Source organism: Mytilus trossulus, chromosome 10 (genome assembly GCF_036588685.1).
Source record: "Mytilus trossulus isolate FHL-02 chromosome 10, PNRI_Mtr1.1.1.hap1, whole genome shotgun sequence".
NCBI lineage: Eukaryota > Metazoa > Mollusca > Bivalvia > Mytilida > Mytilidae > Mytilus > Mytilus trossulus.
The window spans coordinates 69,044,568-69,063,250 of record NC_086382.1 but is presented as its reverse complement, the minus strand read 5'-3'; the positions used below and the strand labels follow the sequence as shown (position 1 = coordinate 69,063,250).

At 32.1% G+C, this 18,683-nt stretch overlaps 1 protein-coding gene across 1 annotated transcript; it reads left to right on the top strand.

Annotated features, from left to right (window-relative positions):
- Window positions 1-743: 743 nt before the first annotated feature.
- On the top strand, window positions 744-17,876 carry LOC134688422 (CAAX prenyl protease 1 homolog). The gene is made up of 10 exons (XM_063549127.1): window positions 744-879; window positions 3,023-3,169; window positions 4,111-4,197; window positions 8,268-8,384; window positions 10,065-10,217; window positions 11,298-11,439; window positions 12,332-12,462; window positions 13,076-13,276; window positions 15,849-15,989; window positions 17,350-17,876. The coding sequence occupies exons 1-10, from the start codon at window positions 784-786 to the stop codon at window positions 17,566-17,568; spliced, it is 1,434 nt and encodes a 477-aa protein (XP_063405197.1). The 5' UTR covers window positions 744-783; the 3' UTR covers window positions 17,569-17,876.
- The last annotated feature ends 807 nt before the right edge of the window (window positions 17,877-18,683 follow it).

Genomic DNA, 18,683 nt, shown 5'->3' with positions numbered 1-18,683 from the left:
ATTTCTAGACTCTTAACCGAACCATGTCAATCGCGTAACCAAACCATAGCAATTCCGATATCTTGCTTATTCTGCGTTAATTTCGTGAAACAACAATTCTAATGTAGATCGTTTGACCTCCACTACAGATTCAAGCATCTTATTTGCTTTTTATCTGCTCGTGTGAATAGAACTGAGGAAATGGTTTGGGGAAGCAACATAAATTAACCATGTCAAACTTATCCAAACTATGACAAAATCACTCTACTAAACGATCCTCGATATGACGACCTTACTACCCGTGTTGTCTTTCAATCTCAGATCTATACAGCTATGTCTTTTTTTCCTTTTGATCTCCGTCTCAATAACAACACTTTTTTGTGGTTGTAATTTGTAGTGTTCATTACAACTGAATTCATAAGCCATGTTTAGTAATATTTGTGCTTCGTTTGGATCTGTAGTATTTAAAGTAATGTCATCCGCACAAGCTGTTGCACAACATGGTATATGGCCAATTTTACTTCCTAACTTAGATTGTTGTAAATGATGCAGTAGTGGGTCTATATATATCTTGTAAAGATCCGCACTGAGAATACCACCCTGACGCACTTCTTGTGAAATGATAAATTCATTTGACGTTTTTCCATTAAGTTTTATTACAGATGAAGCATGTTTATGGAGATTGTTGATGAGATTCCAGTGTCTACCATCAAAACTTTCTAGTTTTTATTCGGAAAATCGCGTTGTCCCGGTACCGAGTAAGATTTTACACCGGAAAGCTAAGCACACTTCCGGTTTTTAACAATGACGATGGATATCCTCGAAAATAACATACTTTTGGCTGTTTTAGCTTTCTCATGGCTGATGTACGTTTGGGAGGAATATCTGGGAGCACGACAGGTTATTTATTCTTCTCGATACAGTGTGTCAGTCCCAAACATATGTCAAATCGTGTATCAGGTATTGACCACTTGCCCAAATGGCAATGGCAATACAAAATCACAGGCACTTGTTTATATCTAGTCCAATTAATTATGACGCCTGGCAAGACTATTTACAGGGTTCTTGCTTAGACGTGTACACCCCTCATGGACGCATAGAAATTGAGCTGGACGCATCATAACCACATTTTTGAAACCTGTGAGTCCCTGGATAGCATCCTTGTTGTATCCCAGTACATTTTATCAGGTCGGTTCGAGCCCAATACACTTTCACACCCTACATATTCGCACCCAAGGTCTGTTAACACTCTACACGTTTGAGCCCAATTTTAATTCAAATTTCAGTTGAATAATTGGAAAATCATGGTTGTTGTTTTAAATTGCTTTGTTGCTTTGGTGTAAATACTGAATGTACTTATAGCTTGGTATGAGTAAAACATTGAAGATTTTAAATGAAAAACACAAAAAATGTTTTTTTAAGGCCATGGAAAATTAATTGTTGGTTTCCCCTAACATGCCTAACATGGGAAAATTTTACAGACCTGGCAGGCAGGCTATTTTTTTTTTAAATTTTTGTAACCATGCGTAATTTTATATCTGTATGTTTTGTTTCTACAGCGAAACTTTAATCTTGCATATTTCCAACACTTTTTGTTGTTTCTTCAAAAAAATAAAAAAAAATTTTTTAAGGATTGTAAAAAAAATACATGTACTTATTCATGTACAAGTAAATTTTTAAGAAAATTAAGGGGAGATTATTCAAACATTGTAAGAGTAATGAAATTTACTTATATAAGAATATTATTATTTACTTCTTGAAAAACTTCAAGTGAATAAAGATTATTTACTTGTACAAGTAGTACCCCTGTCTGTATAGAACAGAACAGAACATATTTTATTTCCAATTAAGGGCCCACAAGGGACATACAGAGCATACATGAATAAGGATAGAATATTGATATATAAAACAAATGAATCTGCAGCAAATGAAATATGACCTAATGCATGTCTGTATCTAGAAAATCCCTTTCATCAGTCAGGGGACTTACTTAAATGAGTAATTTTCTAAATCACTGATTTAAGTAACATTATCTGATTATTTCCTCAAAGATTGGAAGTAAGAGTTGTCTTTCTTTAATAATCACCTATTTTTAAAAGTAACTAGTACAAATTAATCACTAGAAAAAGTGATTTAATTTTATTGTAGCGTTAAATATAGAATACTAATGATCCAGGGACTAATTATGTTTCTTAAATTATCAGAACCCACATCTGTGTTGTCTAGGATAACTAGGTAATTTCAGGTGATGACCTTGTACTGAATCTAGGATAATGACATAAAAATCACTTGTTTAATGTATCAAACCTAATTTTCTTCCAAAAAATCACTTCTTGAAATATCATTATTTTAATAGCCCCCACTAATTTCAACACCCCTGAATAGCGACACTGTGAAATTTTTATCGCACTAACAGTAGAACTTTATTACATAATCTGAAAGCTACAACCTTGAACTTTACAGGAAAAATACTCCCACTGCTTGGAAAAATCTGTTTAGAAAGTATCAGTTCATTATGTAATATAAAAAAGAAGATGTGGTATGATTGCCAATGAGGCAACTATCCACAAAAGACCAAAATGACACAATTATTAAAAACTATAGGTCATCGTACGGCCTTCAACAATGAGCAAAGTCCGCTATAAATTAAAAGAACCTGATAAGACAATGTAAAACAATTCAAAGGAGAAAACTAATTATTATATCATTTTTTCAACTAAAATAGGATTTTCAGCTAAATGATAGCAGTAAAAGGCATAAACCTTGCTACTTAAAAGAAGCAAAAAGTTCATTTTTTTCAATTTTACTTATGAAAAGATATTATTTAAACCTATGTGTTTAAAATTTTGGTTACAAATCACAATTTGAAAATAATTTGTGAGAAAACTTTTAATTTGCTACTCAAATATTACATGTTTTACATTTAAAAATCACTTATTTCAATAAGTCCCCTGACTGTTCATTTGAATTTTGATAATAGTTGTCTCATCATACTCATCTCAGATCCTTGTTATTTTTATATTGTTTCTTTTCTGTTTTTCAGAGACATCTGTATAGGACAGTGAAATCTGTGCCAGCTAGTTTAGAAGGGGTTCTAGACCAGGAGACTTTTACTAAAGCCAGACTGTATGGACTGGACAAGAGTTCATTTGGTTGTTGGAGCTCACTGTATTCACAAATAGAAAGCACAGTAAGTTTTTCCAAGGTCAAAGTTGAATAAATGGATTGGTTTATATTTCAATGAATTTTAATCGGTTTGTTTATCAGTTCAAATGTTTGTCATGTACTTTTACAAATGTTTTTATGCTTATATTTATCAAAAAAACCTTGCATACTTTAAGCATGGGTTTCTCAAATATTGTATGAAGTGGACCAGTCCTAAATATCATTAAGCATATTACTGCTTTTAGACATGTATATGGATGTACATATGGAACAACGATTTGTGAAACACCAATATCATAATTATTATGCAATTAGTTTGAAATCTCAGATATAAACATGATGGAGAGTTGTCTCATTGGCACTTACACTACATCTTCCTATATCTATGAAAATAAACTCCAGGCTATTCAGCATATAGATATAAGAAGATGTGGTATGAGTGCCAGGAGACAACTCTACATCCAAGTCACATTTTGTAAAATAAGACCATTAGATGTCAAAGTACAGCATTCAACACTTAAACAACAAGCTATGAAGGGCCCCAAAAAAACCTTGTGTAAAACCATTCAGACAGGAAAACAAACTGTCTAATCTATTATATAAAACCAGAAACAAGAAACAATTATAAACCACATCAACAAACAAAGACTGTTGTAAAACAGGTTCCTGACTTATGACAGGTTCAAACAAATGCAGCACTCACCAACAGGATTAAACATTTTAACAGGTGTCACCCTTCACACTAACCTGAAACAATGTGAAAAATCACAAGATAGAAAATATCAATTGAAATGGCTTAGCTTAATCAAATTATAATAAACAAAAACACATAAACATACACTGAACATGCTGAATGAATAAATTTGATCTATGACACAATATTGATACTAAAAACTTTTTTTTTTTTTTTTTAGAGCATATGAATGTATTTTCAAATTACAATTATTACTCTTTGTATTATTTCAGTTGATTCTGATATTTGGAGGAATTCCATTTATGTGGAAAGTTTCAACAGATTCCATTGAATATTTTGGCTATGGTCCAGATTATGAGGTAAATCAAATTGTTTTCTATCAACTTAATGATAAATAGTAATTTGAATAACACATGAAATATAAATGAATCATCTAAAGGGTTTGCTATTTATCTTTCCAAAGCATGTCTAGCCTGACAAAATTCTGTAGTAGTAGACTTCCTTTAATGAATGTCCTCAGTTGTTCAGGATATATATTATATACAACCAGAACAGGGACAGTGAACCCTCATATCATGGAAAAGAGCCTGCCTGTATTGTTTGTTAAGGGTAGGCTTATCTAGGGCTGATGATCATGACGGTCTTCATTTTAAATACTTTATTTCTGCATTATGTACAATACCTGTACCGGATCTTACACCTTTTCTTAGAGTGACAGCTGCAATATGGAACCATAATGAACTGATGTTGTTTTCTGCTGTGCCTACAGATGTTAGTTATATTATGGGAGCATAGAAGGGTCTGTTCTGCATATCTTTCTACCCAGTAGTCCATTCTGTATCTGTTAAAACTTTTTATGAAGTTATTGTTACAAAAAATCTATATCAATTTGAAACTTTGTATACATGTTTATAATGATATGAAATAAGTACATTCTAATGTTGATTTTTGGGTTAAGTTACAAAACAAAAAGATGTTGTATGATTGCTAATGAGACAACTATCTACCTAAGACTAACTGATGTAGATCATGTAGATATTAGCAATTATATTTATTAACTAAAGATTTTTGTTCAATTGTATATTACTTTTTTTTGCAGATTCTGCTGTCCATAGTATTTATGCTGTATGCCCAGTTGTACAGCACTATTACATCACAGCCCTGGTCATTGTATATTACTTTGTTTCAGATACTGCTGTCCATAGTATTTATGTTGTATGCCCAGTTGTACAGCACTATAACATCACAGCCATGGGCATTGTATATTACTTTATTTCAGATACTGCTGTCCATAGTATTTATGTTGTATGCCCAGTTGTACAGCACTATAACATCACAGCCATGGTCATTGTATATTACTTTATTTCAGATACTGCTGTCCATAGTATTTATGTTGTATGCCCAGTTGTACCGCACTATAACATCACAGCCATGGTCATTGTATATTACGTTATTACAGATACTACTGTCCATAGTATTTATGTTGTATGCCCAGTTGTACCGCACTATAACATCACAGCCATGGTCATTGTATATTACGTTATTACAGATACTACTGTCCATAGTATTTATGTTGTATGCCCAGTTGTACCGCACTATAACATCACAGCCATGGTCATTGTATATTACGTTATTACAGATACTACTGTCCATAGTATTTATGTTGTATGCCCAGTTGTACCGCACTATAACATCACAGCCATGGTCATTGTATATTACGTTATTACAGATACTACTGTCTATAGTATTTATGTTGTATGCCCAGTTATACAGCACTATAACATCACAGCCATGGTCATTGTATATTACTTTATTACAGATACTACTGTCCATAGTATTTATGTTGTATGCCCAGTTGTACAGCACTTTAACATCACAGCCATGGTCATTGTATATTACTTTATTACAGATACTACTGTCCATAGTATTTATGCTGTATGCCCAGTTGTACAGCACTATTACATCACAGCCATGGTCATTGTATATTACTTTATTACAGATACTACTGTCCATAGTATTTATGTTGTATGCCCAGTTGTACAGCACTATTACATCACAGCCATGGTCATTGTACAGTACTTTATTACAGATACTACTGTCCATAGTATTTATGTTGTATGCCCAGTTGTACAGCACTATTACATCACAGCCATGGTCATTGTACAGTACTTTATTACAGATACTACTGTCCATAGTATTTATGTTGTATGCCCAGTTGTACAGCACTATTACATCACAGCCATGGTCATTGTATATTACTTTATTACAGATACTACTGTCCATAGTATTTATATTGTATGCCCAGTTGTACAGCACTATAACATCACAGCCATGGTCATTGTATATTACGTTATTACAGATACTGCTGTCCATAGTATTTATGTTGTATGCCCAGTTGTACAGCACTATTACATCACAGCCATGGTCATTGTATATTACTTTATTACAGATACTGCTGTCCATAGTATTTATGCTGTATGCCCAGTTGTACAGCACTATAACATCACAGCCATGGTCATTGTATATTACTTTATTACAGATACTACTGTCCATAGTATTTATGTTGTATGCCCAGTTGTACAGCACTATAACATCACAGCCATGGTCATTGTATATTACTTTATTACAGATACTGCTGTCCATAGTATTTATGCTGTATGCCCAGTTGTACAGCACTATAACATCACAGCCATGGTCATTGTATATTACTTTATTACAGATACTGCTGTCCATAGTATTTATGTTGTATGCCCAGTTATACAGCACTATTACATCACAGCCATGGTCATTGTATAGTACTTTATTACAGATACTACTGTCCATAGTATTTATGTTGTATGCTCAGTTGTACAGCACTATTACATCACAGCCATGGTCATTGTATAGTACTTTATTACAGATACTACTGTCCATAGTATTTATGTTGTATGCCCAGTTATACAGCACTATTACATCACAGCCATGGTCATTGTATATTACTTTATTACAGATACTACTGTCCATAGTATTTATGTTGTATGCCCAGTTGTACAGCACTATATCATCACAACTCTGGTCATTGTATATTACTTTATTTCAGATACTGCTGTCCATAGTATTTATGTTGTATGCCCAGTTATACAGCACTATAACATCACAACCCTGGTCATTGTATATTACTTTATTTCAGATACTACTGTCCATAGTATTTATGTTGTATGCCCAGTTGTACAGCACTATATCATCACAACTCTGGTCATTGTATATTACTTTATTTCAGATACTGCTGTCCATAGTATTTATGTTGTATGCCCAGTTATACAGCACTATAACATCACAACCCTGGTCATTGTATATTACTTTATTACAGATACTACTGTCCATAGTATTTATGTTGTATGCCCAGTTGTACAGCACTATAACATCACAGCCATGGTCATTGTATATTACTTTATTTCAGATACTACTGTCCATAGTATTTATGTTGTATGCCCAGTTGTACAGCACTATATCATCACAACTCTGGTCATTGTATATTACTTTATTTCAGATACTGCTGTCCATAGTATTTATGTTGTATGCCCAGTTATACAGCACTATAACATCACAACCCTGGTCATTGTATATTACTTTATTACAGATACTGCTGTCTATAGTATTTATGTTGTATGCCCAGTTGTACAGCACTATTACATCACAGTCATGGTCATTGTATATTACTTTATTACAGATACTACTGTCCATAGTATTTATGTTGTATGCCCAGTTGTACAGCACTATATCATCACAACTCTGGTCATTGTATATTACTTTATTTCAGATACTGCTGTCCATAGTATTTATGTTGTATGCCCAGTTATACAGCACTATAACATCACAACCCTGGTCATTGTATATTACTTTATTTCAGATACTACTGTCCATAGTATTTATGTTGTATGCCCAGTTGTACAGCACTATTACATCACAGCCATGGGCATTGTACAGTACTTTATTACAGATACTGCTGTCCATAGTATTTATGTTGTATGCCCAGTTGTACAGCACTATATCATCACAACTCTGGTCATTGTATATTACTTTATTTCAGATACTGCTGTCCATAGTATTTATGTTGTATGCCCAGTTATACAGCACTATAACATCACAACCCTGGTCATTGTATATTACTTTATTACAGATACTACTGTCCATAGTATTTATGTTGTATGCCCAGTTGTACAGCACTATTACATCACAGTCATGGTCATTGTATATTACTTTATTTCAGATACTACTGTCCATAGTATTTATGTTGTATGCCCAGTTGTACAGCACTATAACATCACAGCCATGGGCATTGTATATTACGTTATTACAGATACTACTGTCCATAGTATTTATGTTGTATGCCCAGTTGTACAGCACTATTACATCACAGCCATGGTCATTGTATATTACTTTATTTCAGATACTACTGTCCATAGTATTTATGTTGTATGCCCAGTTGTACAGCACTATTACATCACAGCCATGGGCATTGTACAGTACTTTTGTATTGGAAGAAAAACATGGCTTCAATAAACAGGTATGGGTGAATGTTAAAATTTTCCTGAACCTATATATATTTCTTTTCTGAAAGTGTAAGTTACTATGCAATATATTATTCAATTAATGTTTAGTGCATATATGTTTAGTAACTTATTCAAAGTGATTTATTTATTAATTTCTTTTTTAAAAGATTTGGCTTTTACATTTAGCATTAAGCATTGTTAAGAGAAAGCTTAACTATGTTAATTGAAATACTACATAAACAATAATTTAAATGTAACAGTTACTGTTCTTGATCTGAATACTTTTTTTAGGAGAGGATATTTGTTTATATTCATATACAGTCAGGGGTACTACTTGTACAAGTGTATTTTATTTACTTAAAGAAGTGAAAAAAAATATACACATATAAGTAAATAAATAATGTTTGAATAATCTCCCCTTAATTTTCTAAAAAATTTACTTGTATAAGTAAATTTATCTTACAATCCAACAAAAATCCTCAAGTTTCAAGATGTAAAATCATGCCTTTAAAATTTTTTCCCAGGTTTGCTCAAATTTTTTCATTAAAGTTCAATGTTTCATCTCATTAATTCATCAAAGAAACTGATTTAGCAAAGATCTTGTATATTTGCGCAAGGCCTTCAAAAATTGCTCCTTTGGGGCTTGTAAATGAGCAGTGTTAAGAAGATAACAAACAACTGGGACTTTTATTGTCCATGAAATTACACTTAAATGATTAGTAAAGACATCTGTAAAGGGTACACAATTTAAAATTCTATTAGAGCAAAGAAATCTTAAGAATTCAAGAAAAGAAGAAAGGATGATTTTTTTACTTGTACAAGTAAAAAATTCTAAATGCTTAAGGGACATAACTAAGCCATTTTTTTTTACCTATACAAGTAAATAAAATTCACTTGTTTAAGTATCCTACAAATTTACTTATATGTGTATATTTTTTTTTACTTCTTCAAGTAAATAAAATACACTTGTACAAGTAGTACCCCTGACTGATATACCAAAAGGTTGTTTGTACATGCTATAAAACAGGGAATGTGTCAAAGAGACCAAAGATCAGAATGTATATCTTATATTTGCAACCACCCCTGAAGCAAGTTTGCCTCTAGTGTCAAAGCTCATGGATTGGAACCTGCTGGGTCTATCCAAAGATTTGAAAATTGATAATTTCTGCTTCTTGAATTAACATGTGTTAAAGCACACATACTGTAGGAGTAAGAACAAAGACTTGTTGTCATTAAGTCAGTACCAGTGTTATGGTAGGGTCACAGGACTTCTTCTGGAATGTGACCTACAGTTGTGAGCTAGCACATAAAATATTAAGTAGTATATAGTAGAGGTAATACTCATTCACTTAGTAAAACGGCTGATTGCTGGATAAAGTTTAGGAAATGTAGTCTGCACTAAAATCATTTCTAATTTCTAATTACTAATTTGAAGACCAATATTCTTGACATTTTTATTTTTAGTCTAAACCAAATTTTGAGAAAAACTTATTAGAATGAATGAAATTTTACTAGTCTGGGGCATCCAACTAGTAGCTTAAGTTGCAGACTGGAACTTTAAAAGTGGCTGTCATAAATTTACTTGAAGTTACAGCTTTTTCTTATTTGATAGCTATAGCCTTTATTAGAGCCTTCAAATCATTCTTTTCAGTACCAGTTGCTAGGATATTTCATTATATATTTTATACTTTCAGACCTTACCATTTTACATTAAAGACAGCATAAAGAAGTTAGTTGTAGGTATGGCCTTAGCAATGCCTATCACAGCTTTACTTATCTACATTATAAAGATTGGAGGGGACTACTTCTTTATTTACTGTTGGTTGTTTATATTTGTTGTCTCTTTGGTAAGTGCATCCTAATTTTCTTTAAAGATATAAAGATATGGTTTACAAGTATAGTGTATTAACATCACAAATAATTGCATGAAAGACTGCAATGGCCATTTTACCTCCATTCTATGGATCATGTTGTCAATTATTACATACTTATTATTTTTGGGATTGCTTTCAAGTAATCTGTATACTTTGTACTTACCATTGACTCAGCGCCATGACCTCACATCAACAGTTTTATTCTAGGCTTATTTTGTAATGGGTAGTATGTGTCCCTTTTTAATTTTAAAAAAATGCAGTTTTCTTTTTTAAAACAGCAGGAATAGCTTCTATCATATTCTTATTTGCATTAACTGGACATAAAATACTCCACTGAATACTAGAAATGGAAATTCTAAACTTTCCTTGTCCAAACTGAATAGTTTTAGACCATTTCAAAATAATTATTAAGACATCATTTTTAATAATAATATCTCCTCTACATAAATGAATTTTATGGATAAATTTCCAATGTACCGTGAATCCTGAAACAAAGAAATATGTATCAGCATCATGTATCCAGGTAACAAATTAATCAATCAAAATAAGGAATACTTGGAAAAATTTCTTCTAAGTAAATGTAAACAGTGATTCACGAGGTAATTATCTATTTTAAAAAAAAATCAAAAATTTCACATTTATTGTTGAATAAAATTTGAGACACCATATGCATAACCTTGATAATCAAATGTTTATGTATTGTCTGAACATATTTTTTTTTATCAAAATAGGAACATCGTCCAGTACTGATCTATTCATATACAAAAAATATTTAGGCTGTAAATTCAGAAACTATCGATTGCATTTATTGTGATGATGGTGATAGTTCAAGAAATAAGAAAAATACTTGGTGTAGGTATTTGAAATCAGAATTCAAGTTTTAATTATTGCAATACTTAGCTAGCATGGCTAGTCCCTTAATTAGCAAAAATAAGAACCTTGCAATAATATCTGAATGTTTTGTACCTACATCATGGCAATACATGAATAGGTCCTATACACCTTTCAAGCCTTTACACTTGTTTATCAATCATAAATTTCTATTTTCTTTAGGTATTAATCACTGTTTATGCTGACTACATAGCTCCACTTTTTGATAAATTTACTCCCTTACCTGATGGAGATCTGAGGTCCAGGATAGAAGCTTTGGCTGCCAGCATTGACTTCCCTTTAAAGAAACTTTTTGTTGTTGAAGGTAATCAAAAAGCACAAGAACATGTAGTTATTACTTTCAAAAGGAAATAGACATGTTTAATTGAAACAATCTTAATTTATATTCAGTCTTTCAGTTTCTTATTTTTAAATTATTTTCAATGAAACAATTCTAGCGGATTTTTAAATTATTTTCAATGAAACAATTCTAGCGGAGAAAGTCACCAGAGGAATAGTCAATCTCATAGATCCAATATGAACTGACAATGGCTAAAAAAGAAAAAGACAAACAGACAAACTAATTTAAGTTCAAGAGACACAACATAGAAAACTAAAGACTGAAAAAAATGGGGGTTGATCTCAGGTGCTCCAAAAGGGTAAGCAGATTCTGCTCCACATGCAGAACCTGTCCTGTTGCTCATCTTATTACAAACCTGGTAATTAGTCTGATTCAGTAGGTCACTTTGGTGAAAAGGGAAGTGGATTGTCGTTACGACATAATGAACATATCCGATATAATCTGTGAAACAGTTATTCCATAACGGTCAATCAACTCGTGATGGCGTTGAGATTGAGATCAGACATAATATTTACCTCAAAATTTAGAAAACATGTTAGTTTCATAGTTGTCATTTGATATTCTGTTACAATTTAAATACATATAAGTATTTTGAGATTCAATACAAGGATGGTTAAGGAACATTTTTAAAAGAATATAATCTGGAAGAAAAATAATCAGATTAAGAACTTATACTTTGACAATTTACAAATGATTAAATTAAAATTGATGAAAATTTAAATTTATTAGGATTATCTCCCCTAGGCCACAAATAACACATTTATGATTGTATTTTCATTTAAATAAATAATGTTTTGTTGCATATACCAAATTTTATTAGATGCTCAATTTAACTGTTCCATAAATATTTTGACAGGATCTAAAAGATCAGCTCACAGCAATGCTTACTTCTATGGTTTCTTTAAGAATAAGAGGATAGTATTATTCGATACATTGTTAGAAGATTATTCTCCATTGAATAAAGAGGAGGAAGAAAAGAAACCGCAGGTATTTATAACTATAACTATATATAGTTCAAATTAGGATTTTTAGTTTAGTTCAGTTGAAACATATTTTGTTTGCTGAATTAACATGATTAAAGAAAAATGTATTAGACACAAGTTAATCATACATATGAGTCTTCTCTATCTTAGATTTTTAAAGACACTTGTTTCTATTCGGAGTTATGGATAAGAGTTATTCGCTCAGTCAAAGTAAAAGAATTTAAGTTAAGTGACAGGCAAATAAATTAAAATAAAATATATTTTGCTCTTTCATTCCATTTTTTCTGACCAGAAGGTAGGTGACTGAGATTGATCGAAAGTCATGAACAATTCGGTATACTTGAAATCAATATAAGTTGTATTTTTTCAAGTTGGATTCAGTAATTAGATTAAAATAGACCATGTTGCCATTCTGTCCTTTGTCACTCTATTTGAAGGTCAAATTTTGCATGTCTTATTTCTTTTCAAAGACTCAACTTTAATCGCTCTTATTCATTTAATATAATGTATTTCAAAATGTAACAATAACAGTATAGCATGAAAATATTCAGGCATCCTAGCTTTAAAAGATGTTAAAAATTAGGAAATACTGTGGATATTCTTTTATATCTATGTAGGAAAACACAGAAGGAAAAGATGTACAAGAAGGAAAGACAGAAGAAAAGAAAGTGGAAGAAGATACAGGGAAGAAAGGAGAGGGAGATGAGAAGAAACATAAGAAACAAGGCTGTAATGATGATGAAATTCTGGCTGTTCTAGGTCATGAATTAGGTCACTGGAAACTCAATCACAATCTAAAAAATCTTATAATAAGTAATGTAAGTCAGGATTTGTTATATTTAATTTCTTTATTTCTCAATCTTTATGGCTGATTGAATCATGACAAACAAGTTAAGCTATCAAATGGCAATTCTAATACAACATTGCTTGTTATATTCATTTTGATCAGATAATGTCATGATCACCCATTTTTTAATGCATCAATTACATGATGCTATGAAAATGTTCCTGCCTGCACATAATGAAACATTTTGACATTGTTTTCAGCTGGTTTTATTAGAATAGAGTTAACTATATTGTATATAAAGCTCTAACAGCACCAATTTGTGATTGATGGATGCAAATACTAATTTCTTAATTCACTACCATCAAATCACCAATTGATGCTGTCTGAACTTAAAATACAATACATTCATCTAATTATATTTTTATGCCCCACCTACGATAATATAGGGGCGTAATGTTTTCTGGTATGTGGCTCCGTTAGTTCGTTCGTCTGTCTGTTCGTTCGTCCACAAGTTAAAGTTTTTGGTCAAGGTTGTTTTTGATGAAGCTGAAGTCCAATCAACTTGAAACTTAATCCACTTGTTGCTTATGATATGATCTTTCTAATTTTAAAGCCAAATTAGACTTTTGACCACAATTTTATGGTCCACTGAACATAGAAAATGAAAGTGGGAGTTTCAGGTTAAAGTTTTTGGTCAAGGTAGTTTTTGATTAAGCTGAAGTCCAATCAACTTGAAACTTAGTTCACTTGTTGCTTATGATATGATCTTTCTGATTTTAAAGCCAAACTAGACTTTTGACCACAATTTTACGGTCCATTGAACATTGAAAATGAAAGTGGGAGTTTCAGGTTAAAGTTTTTGGTCAAGGTAGTTTTTGATGAAGCTGAAGTCCAATCCACTTGAAACTTAGTACACTTGATCATGACCTTTTTATGCCCCACCTACGATAGTAGAGGGGCATTATGTTTTCTGGTCTGTGAGTCCGTTCGTCCGTCTGTCTGTCCGTTCATCCGTCTGTCCCGTTTCAGGTTAAAGTTTTTGGTCAAGGTAGTTTTTGATTAAGTTGAAGTCCAATCAACTTGAAACTTAGTACAAATGTTCCTTATGATATAATCTTTCTAATTTTTAAACCAAATTAAACTTTTGACCCCAATTTTACGGTCTACTGAACATAGAAAATGAAAGTGCATGTTTCAGGTTAAAGTTTTTGGTCAAGGTAGTTTTTGATGAAGTTGAAGTCCAATCAACTTGAAACTTTGTACACATGTTCCTTATGATATTATCTTTCTAATTTTAATGCCTAATTATATTTTTTATCCAATTTCATGGTCCATTGAACATCGAAAATGATAGTGCGAGTGGGGCATTCGTGTACTTTTGACACATTCTTGTTGATACATGTTTTACTAACAAATGTATATAATTATACCCCAGCTTTAAAAAAAGGGGGGTATACTGTTTTACCTCTGTCTGTCCTTCCGTCAGTCCGTCAGTCTGTCCGTCCCATGAATATTTTTCGTCGCATTTTTCTCAGGAACTACAATACAAGGATTTCTGAAATTTGGTTTCATGGTTTATCTAAGTCAGCGTTACCGTGTGATGCTTTTTCAGATTGATCACTTGACAACTTCCTGTTTACCGAACACTTGTATGATTTTACACATGATAGCCAAGTTGAAAATTTTCATCACATTTTTCTCAGGAACTATAATACAAGGATTTCGGCAATTTGGTTTCAGGATTTATATAAGTCAGCTATAAGGTATGATGGGTTTTCAGATTTATCACTTGACAACTTCCTGTTCACCGAACACTTGTATGATTTTACACATGATAGCCAAGTTGAAAATTTTCGTCACATTTTTCTCAGGAACTACAATACAAGGATTTCTGAAATTTGGTTTCAGGATTTATATAAGTCAGCTATACCTTGTGATGCGTTTTCAGATTTATCACTCGACAACTTCATGTTTACCGAACACTTTCATATTTTTATACTATTAATATTATCCACTTGCGGCAGGGGTATCATCAGTGAGCAGTAGCTCGCAGTTTCACTTGTTTAATTTTGGATCTAAAGCATCTTCTGATTGGCTAACATTGTTTAGTTTATCAGCTCATAGACATAACATTTTCATGTGACCATAATGTCATCAACGTTTTTTCATGGTTTAATAGAATTTAGAATTAAATTATAAGAAATGTCTCTAATATCTTTTCTGTCAATTCGAAATAGCATAAAAAATGTGGTTCACACTTTAAAATATCCAGTGTGCACCACATTTTTTATGTTATTGCTTCATAGACAGAAAAAGTATTAAATTCATTCCTTTAATACCCTGCATCTCTTTTTCCATGTTTTATATAGTTTGAAATAAGTTATTTTCTACATTGTTAGGTTTATTAAGGTGAATTTAGAAAACCCTGAAATGTTTTTAAAATTTTCATCACTTTGTGAGATGAGTTAAATTGTGTTTTCTATTCTTTGAAAAAAAAAGAAAATACCTAATTTTAACTTTATTTCTACCAGGCAATTTGTGTACACTGAAAGATTTTACCTTGTATATATTTTGTTTATTTGTAATGTTGTTTATATTTCCAGGTCAATACTTTTCTGTGTTTTATGCTGTTTGCCATGTTGTTTAAGAGAGATGATTTATACCTTGCCTTTGGATTTACCACCAAACCTATTATTATTGGTCTCATCATTATATTCCAGTTTATATTCTCACCATACCATGTGGTAAGTATGGTATAAAACATCAAGACAATCAAAATTAATAAGACAGAGAGCACTTACATGGCAAAAAAAACCAAAACAAAAGTCCACAAAACTTAATATAAAAAGAAGATGCGGTATGATTGCCATTGAGACAACTATCCACAAAAGACCAAAATGACACAAACATTAACAACTATAGGTCACTGTACGACCTTCAACAATGAGCAAAACCCATACTGCATAGTCAGCCATAAAAGGCCACGATAAGACAATGTAAAACAATTCAAATTTGATTTTTCAAGCTTATGTTGTTTTTGGGTTAATATTGTATCACATGCAAACAAAACCCTATGATACTGACTGAAATCTTCCAAAGCTTATCACTACCTTTTTGATACACAAAATACAGTGCATTCCACACATCCAATGCTCTATACAATGCAATATATAGTTTTATTTCCTATTGATAAAATAAAGTAATCTTTACCCTTCAGTGCTTACAAGTATTTTGATTTATACCCCTGCTGCTAGATAAAGAGGGCATTATGCATGTTACGTGTTCTCTATGCATATATGACTGTCTATCCTTGGGTCCTTTTATCTTTTCCCAGTTTTGTGTGAACATGCATACATAGAGATTAATACATGGCCTTTTCCATATCAGCATGGATATTATCCAGAGACCCCATATCAGCCCGAGACGGAGTCGAGGTGCTGATATAGGTCGAGAGATGATACCCAGGCTGATATGGAAAAGGCCATGTATTAATCCCGTTATCATATACTTCTGACAGTAGTTTTATGTAAGGTAAATAAACAAATGCAATAACTAAAACAGTCAAAAACTTTATAAAGAAGTTTATTATATATATAAATTATGTAAGTCAAATATACTATAATTGTCCAACAACAGCATCACTACCTTCGTATATATTTATGGTTACATTTCCTATAGAGGCATTTTGAAACATTGAAAATTTGGAAGAGTTTTATGATCATTATTACTCCATGTTTGTTGTACTATAAAATGATTCATAACTGTCAATGGCATTTGTTAGCAAGTACTTAATTATCCCCACAAAAGTTCCCGTAAATTTTGAGATCTTCATAAAAAAAATCTGACGCCACAATGAAAAAGTAAACAACCGATACCAGAAACACCAGAAGTAACTTGCACGAGAGGCACTATTATGGGTTTTGTGCACGAGATGCCCCTGCTATGGGTTATCAGCCCGGGTGGGAAATAATGGCTTATGCTAAGTATATAATAAATATAATTAAATACTATTATTACAAAAAATATTATCAGACTGAGATTCAAATATTTCACCTGATACTTAATGGTGTATGAACTTTCACGTGTACAAAAATCTTATTTCAGATTCTCAACTTTTTGATGACAGTAAATAGTAGAAGGTTTGAGTTCCAAGCAGATGCATTTGCTAAATCATTGAAGATGGCCAAGGAATTAAAATCATCTTTAATCAAACTTAACAAAGACAATCTAGGATTCCCTGTCACTGATTGGCTGTACTCTTCATGGAACTACTCTCATCCACCATTACTAGAGAGACTGAAGGGATTAGAGAAGTCAGAATGACACGTTAAACATTTATAGATGTGTATGGGTCAATCAAGTTGCTGGGTTACTGTCCGGTGATGTGTACCCATATCTTGTTGATATAGACCTCTATGTTTAATGATTCTACACTGATAAGAATTACAATGTACTAATATGACATGACAGAATTCATTCAAAGATTTGAATAGAAATTCACTAATTAGTTTGTACTCTTTTGTATTGTCAGAACTCTTTTTGATTTTTAAAACCGTGTTTTCAGAGAAAACCTGTATAATGTATATATGTCATGTATGTAAGTGGTGAAGTCTAATAAATGTAAAAAATTATATTGAAATCCAAACATTTATACTAGAAATGGCATTTAAGACTTAATGATGAAATAATTCAGAATTTGAAAATTTTGATGACATAGTTATATGGTTATAGCTGACATAGATCAGTCATTCACACCAAACCAAGGACTATTTCATTCACATCATTTTAGCTGTTTTTATACATTTGAATGAAATAAAAGCCAAAATTTGTAAGAAGAATACGTTTTGATGTGAACAATCATTTTAGTTGTGGAACACCACTGAAAATTCCCATGCTGTTTCTGATGAATTGTCTGTCTGGCACTAGAATCTTTTTAGCTCAGTCAAAATTGGCCACCTTCGAAAGGCAAGGTAAAACTGAAAAACTTTTTGATATTTTTTTATCAACTGAATGTAGAAATGGTCCTTATACTTGCTTTACAAATAAACAGCTATTAATATGTTGGTTTTGATGAGAAGTCTGGTCTTGCTTTAAGGGACCAAAAAGGGTCTAGAAATTAAGATTTTCAAATATCTTTACTAGATCCCAAAAATCTTTGGACCTGATGGAAAGTTTCATATGGCAAACAGGGGTAAACAGGTGCAATGATCTAATTATCATAGACCTTTTTCTTTACTAAACCAATTGAATATGCCAGATAAAATGGTCATATTGACCTTTACCCTATTACCATGAAGACACATTTGAAATACAATAAGAAATGATGGACATTTTAGGTTAGGGGAAACATTAAATTATAATCGAAAACATTTTTATGCCCCACCTACGATAGTATAGGGGCATTAAGTTTTCTTGTCTGTGCGTTCGTTCGTCCGTCT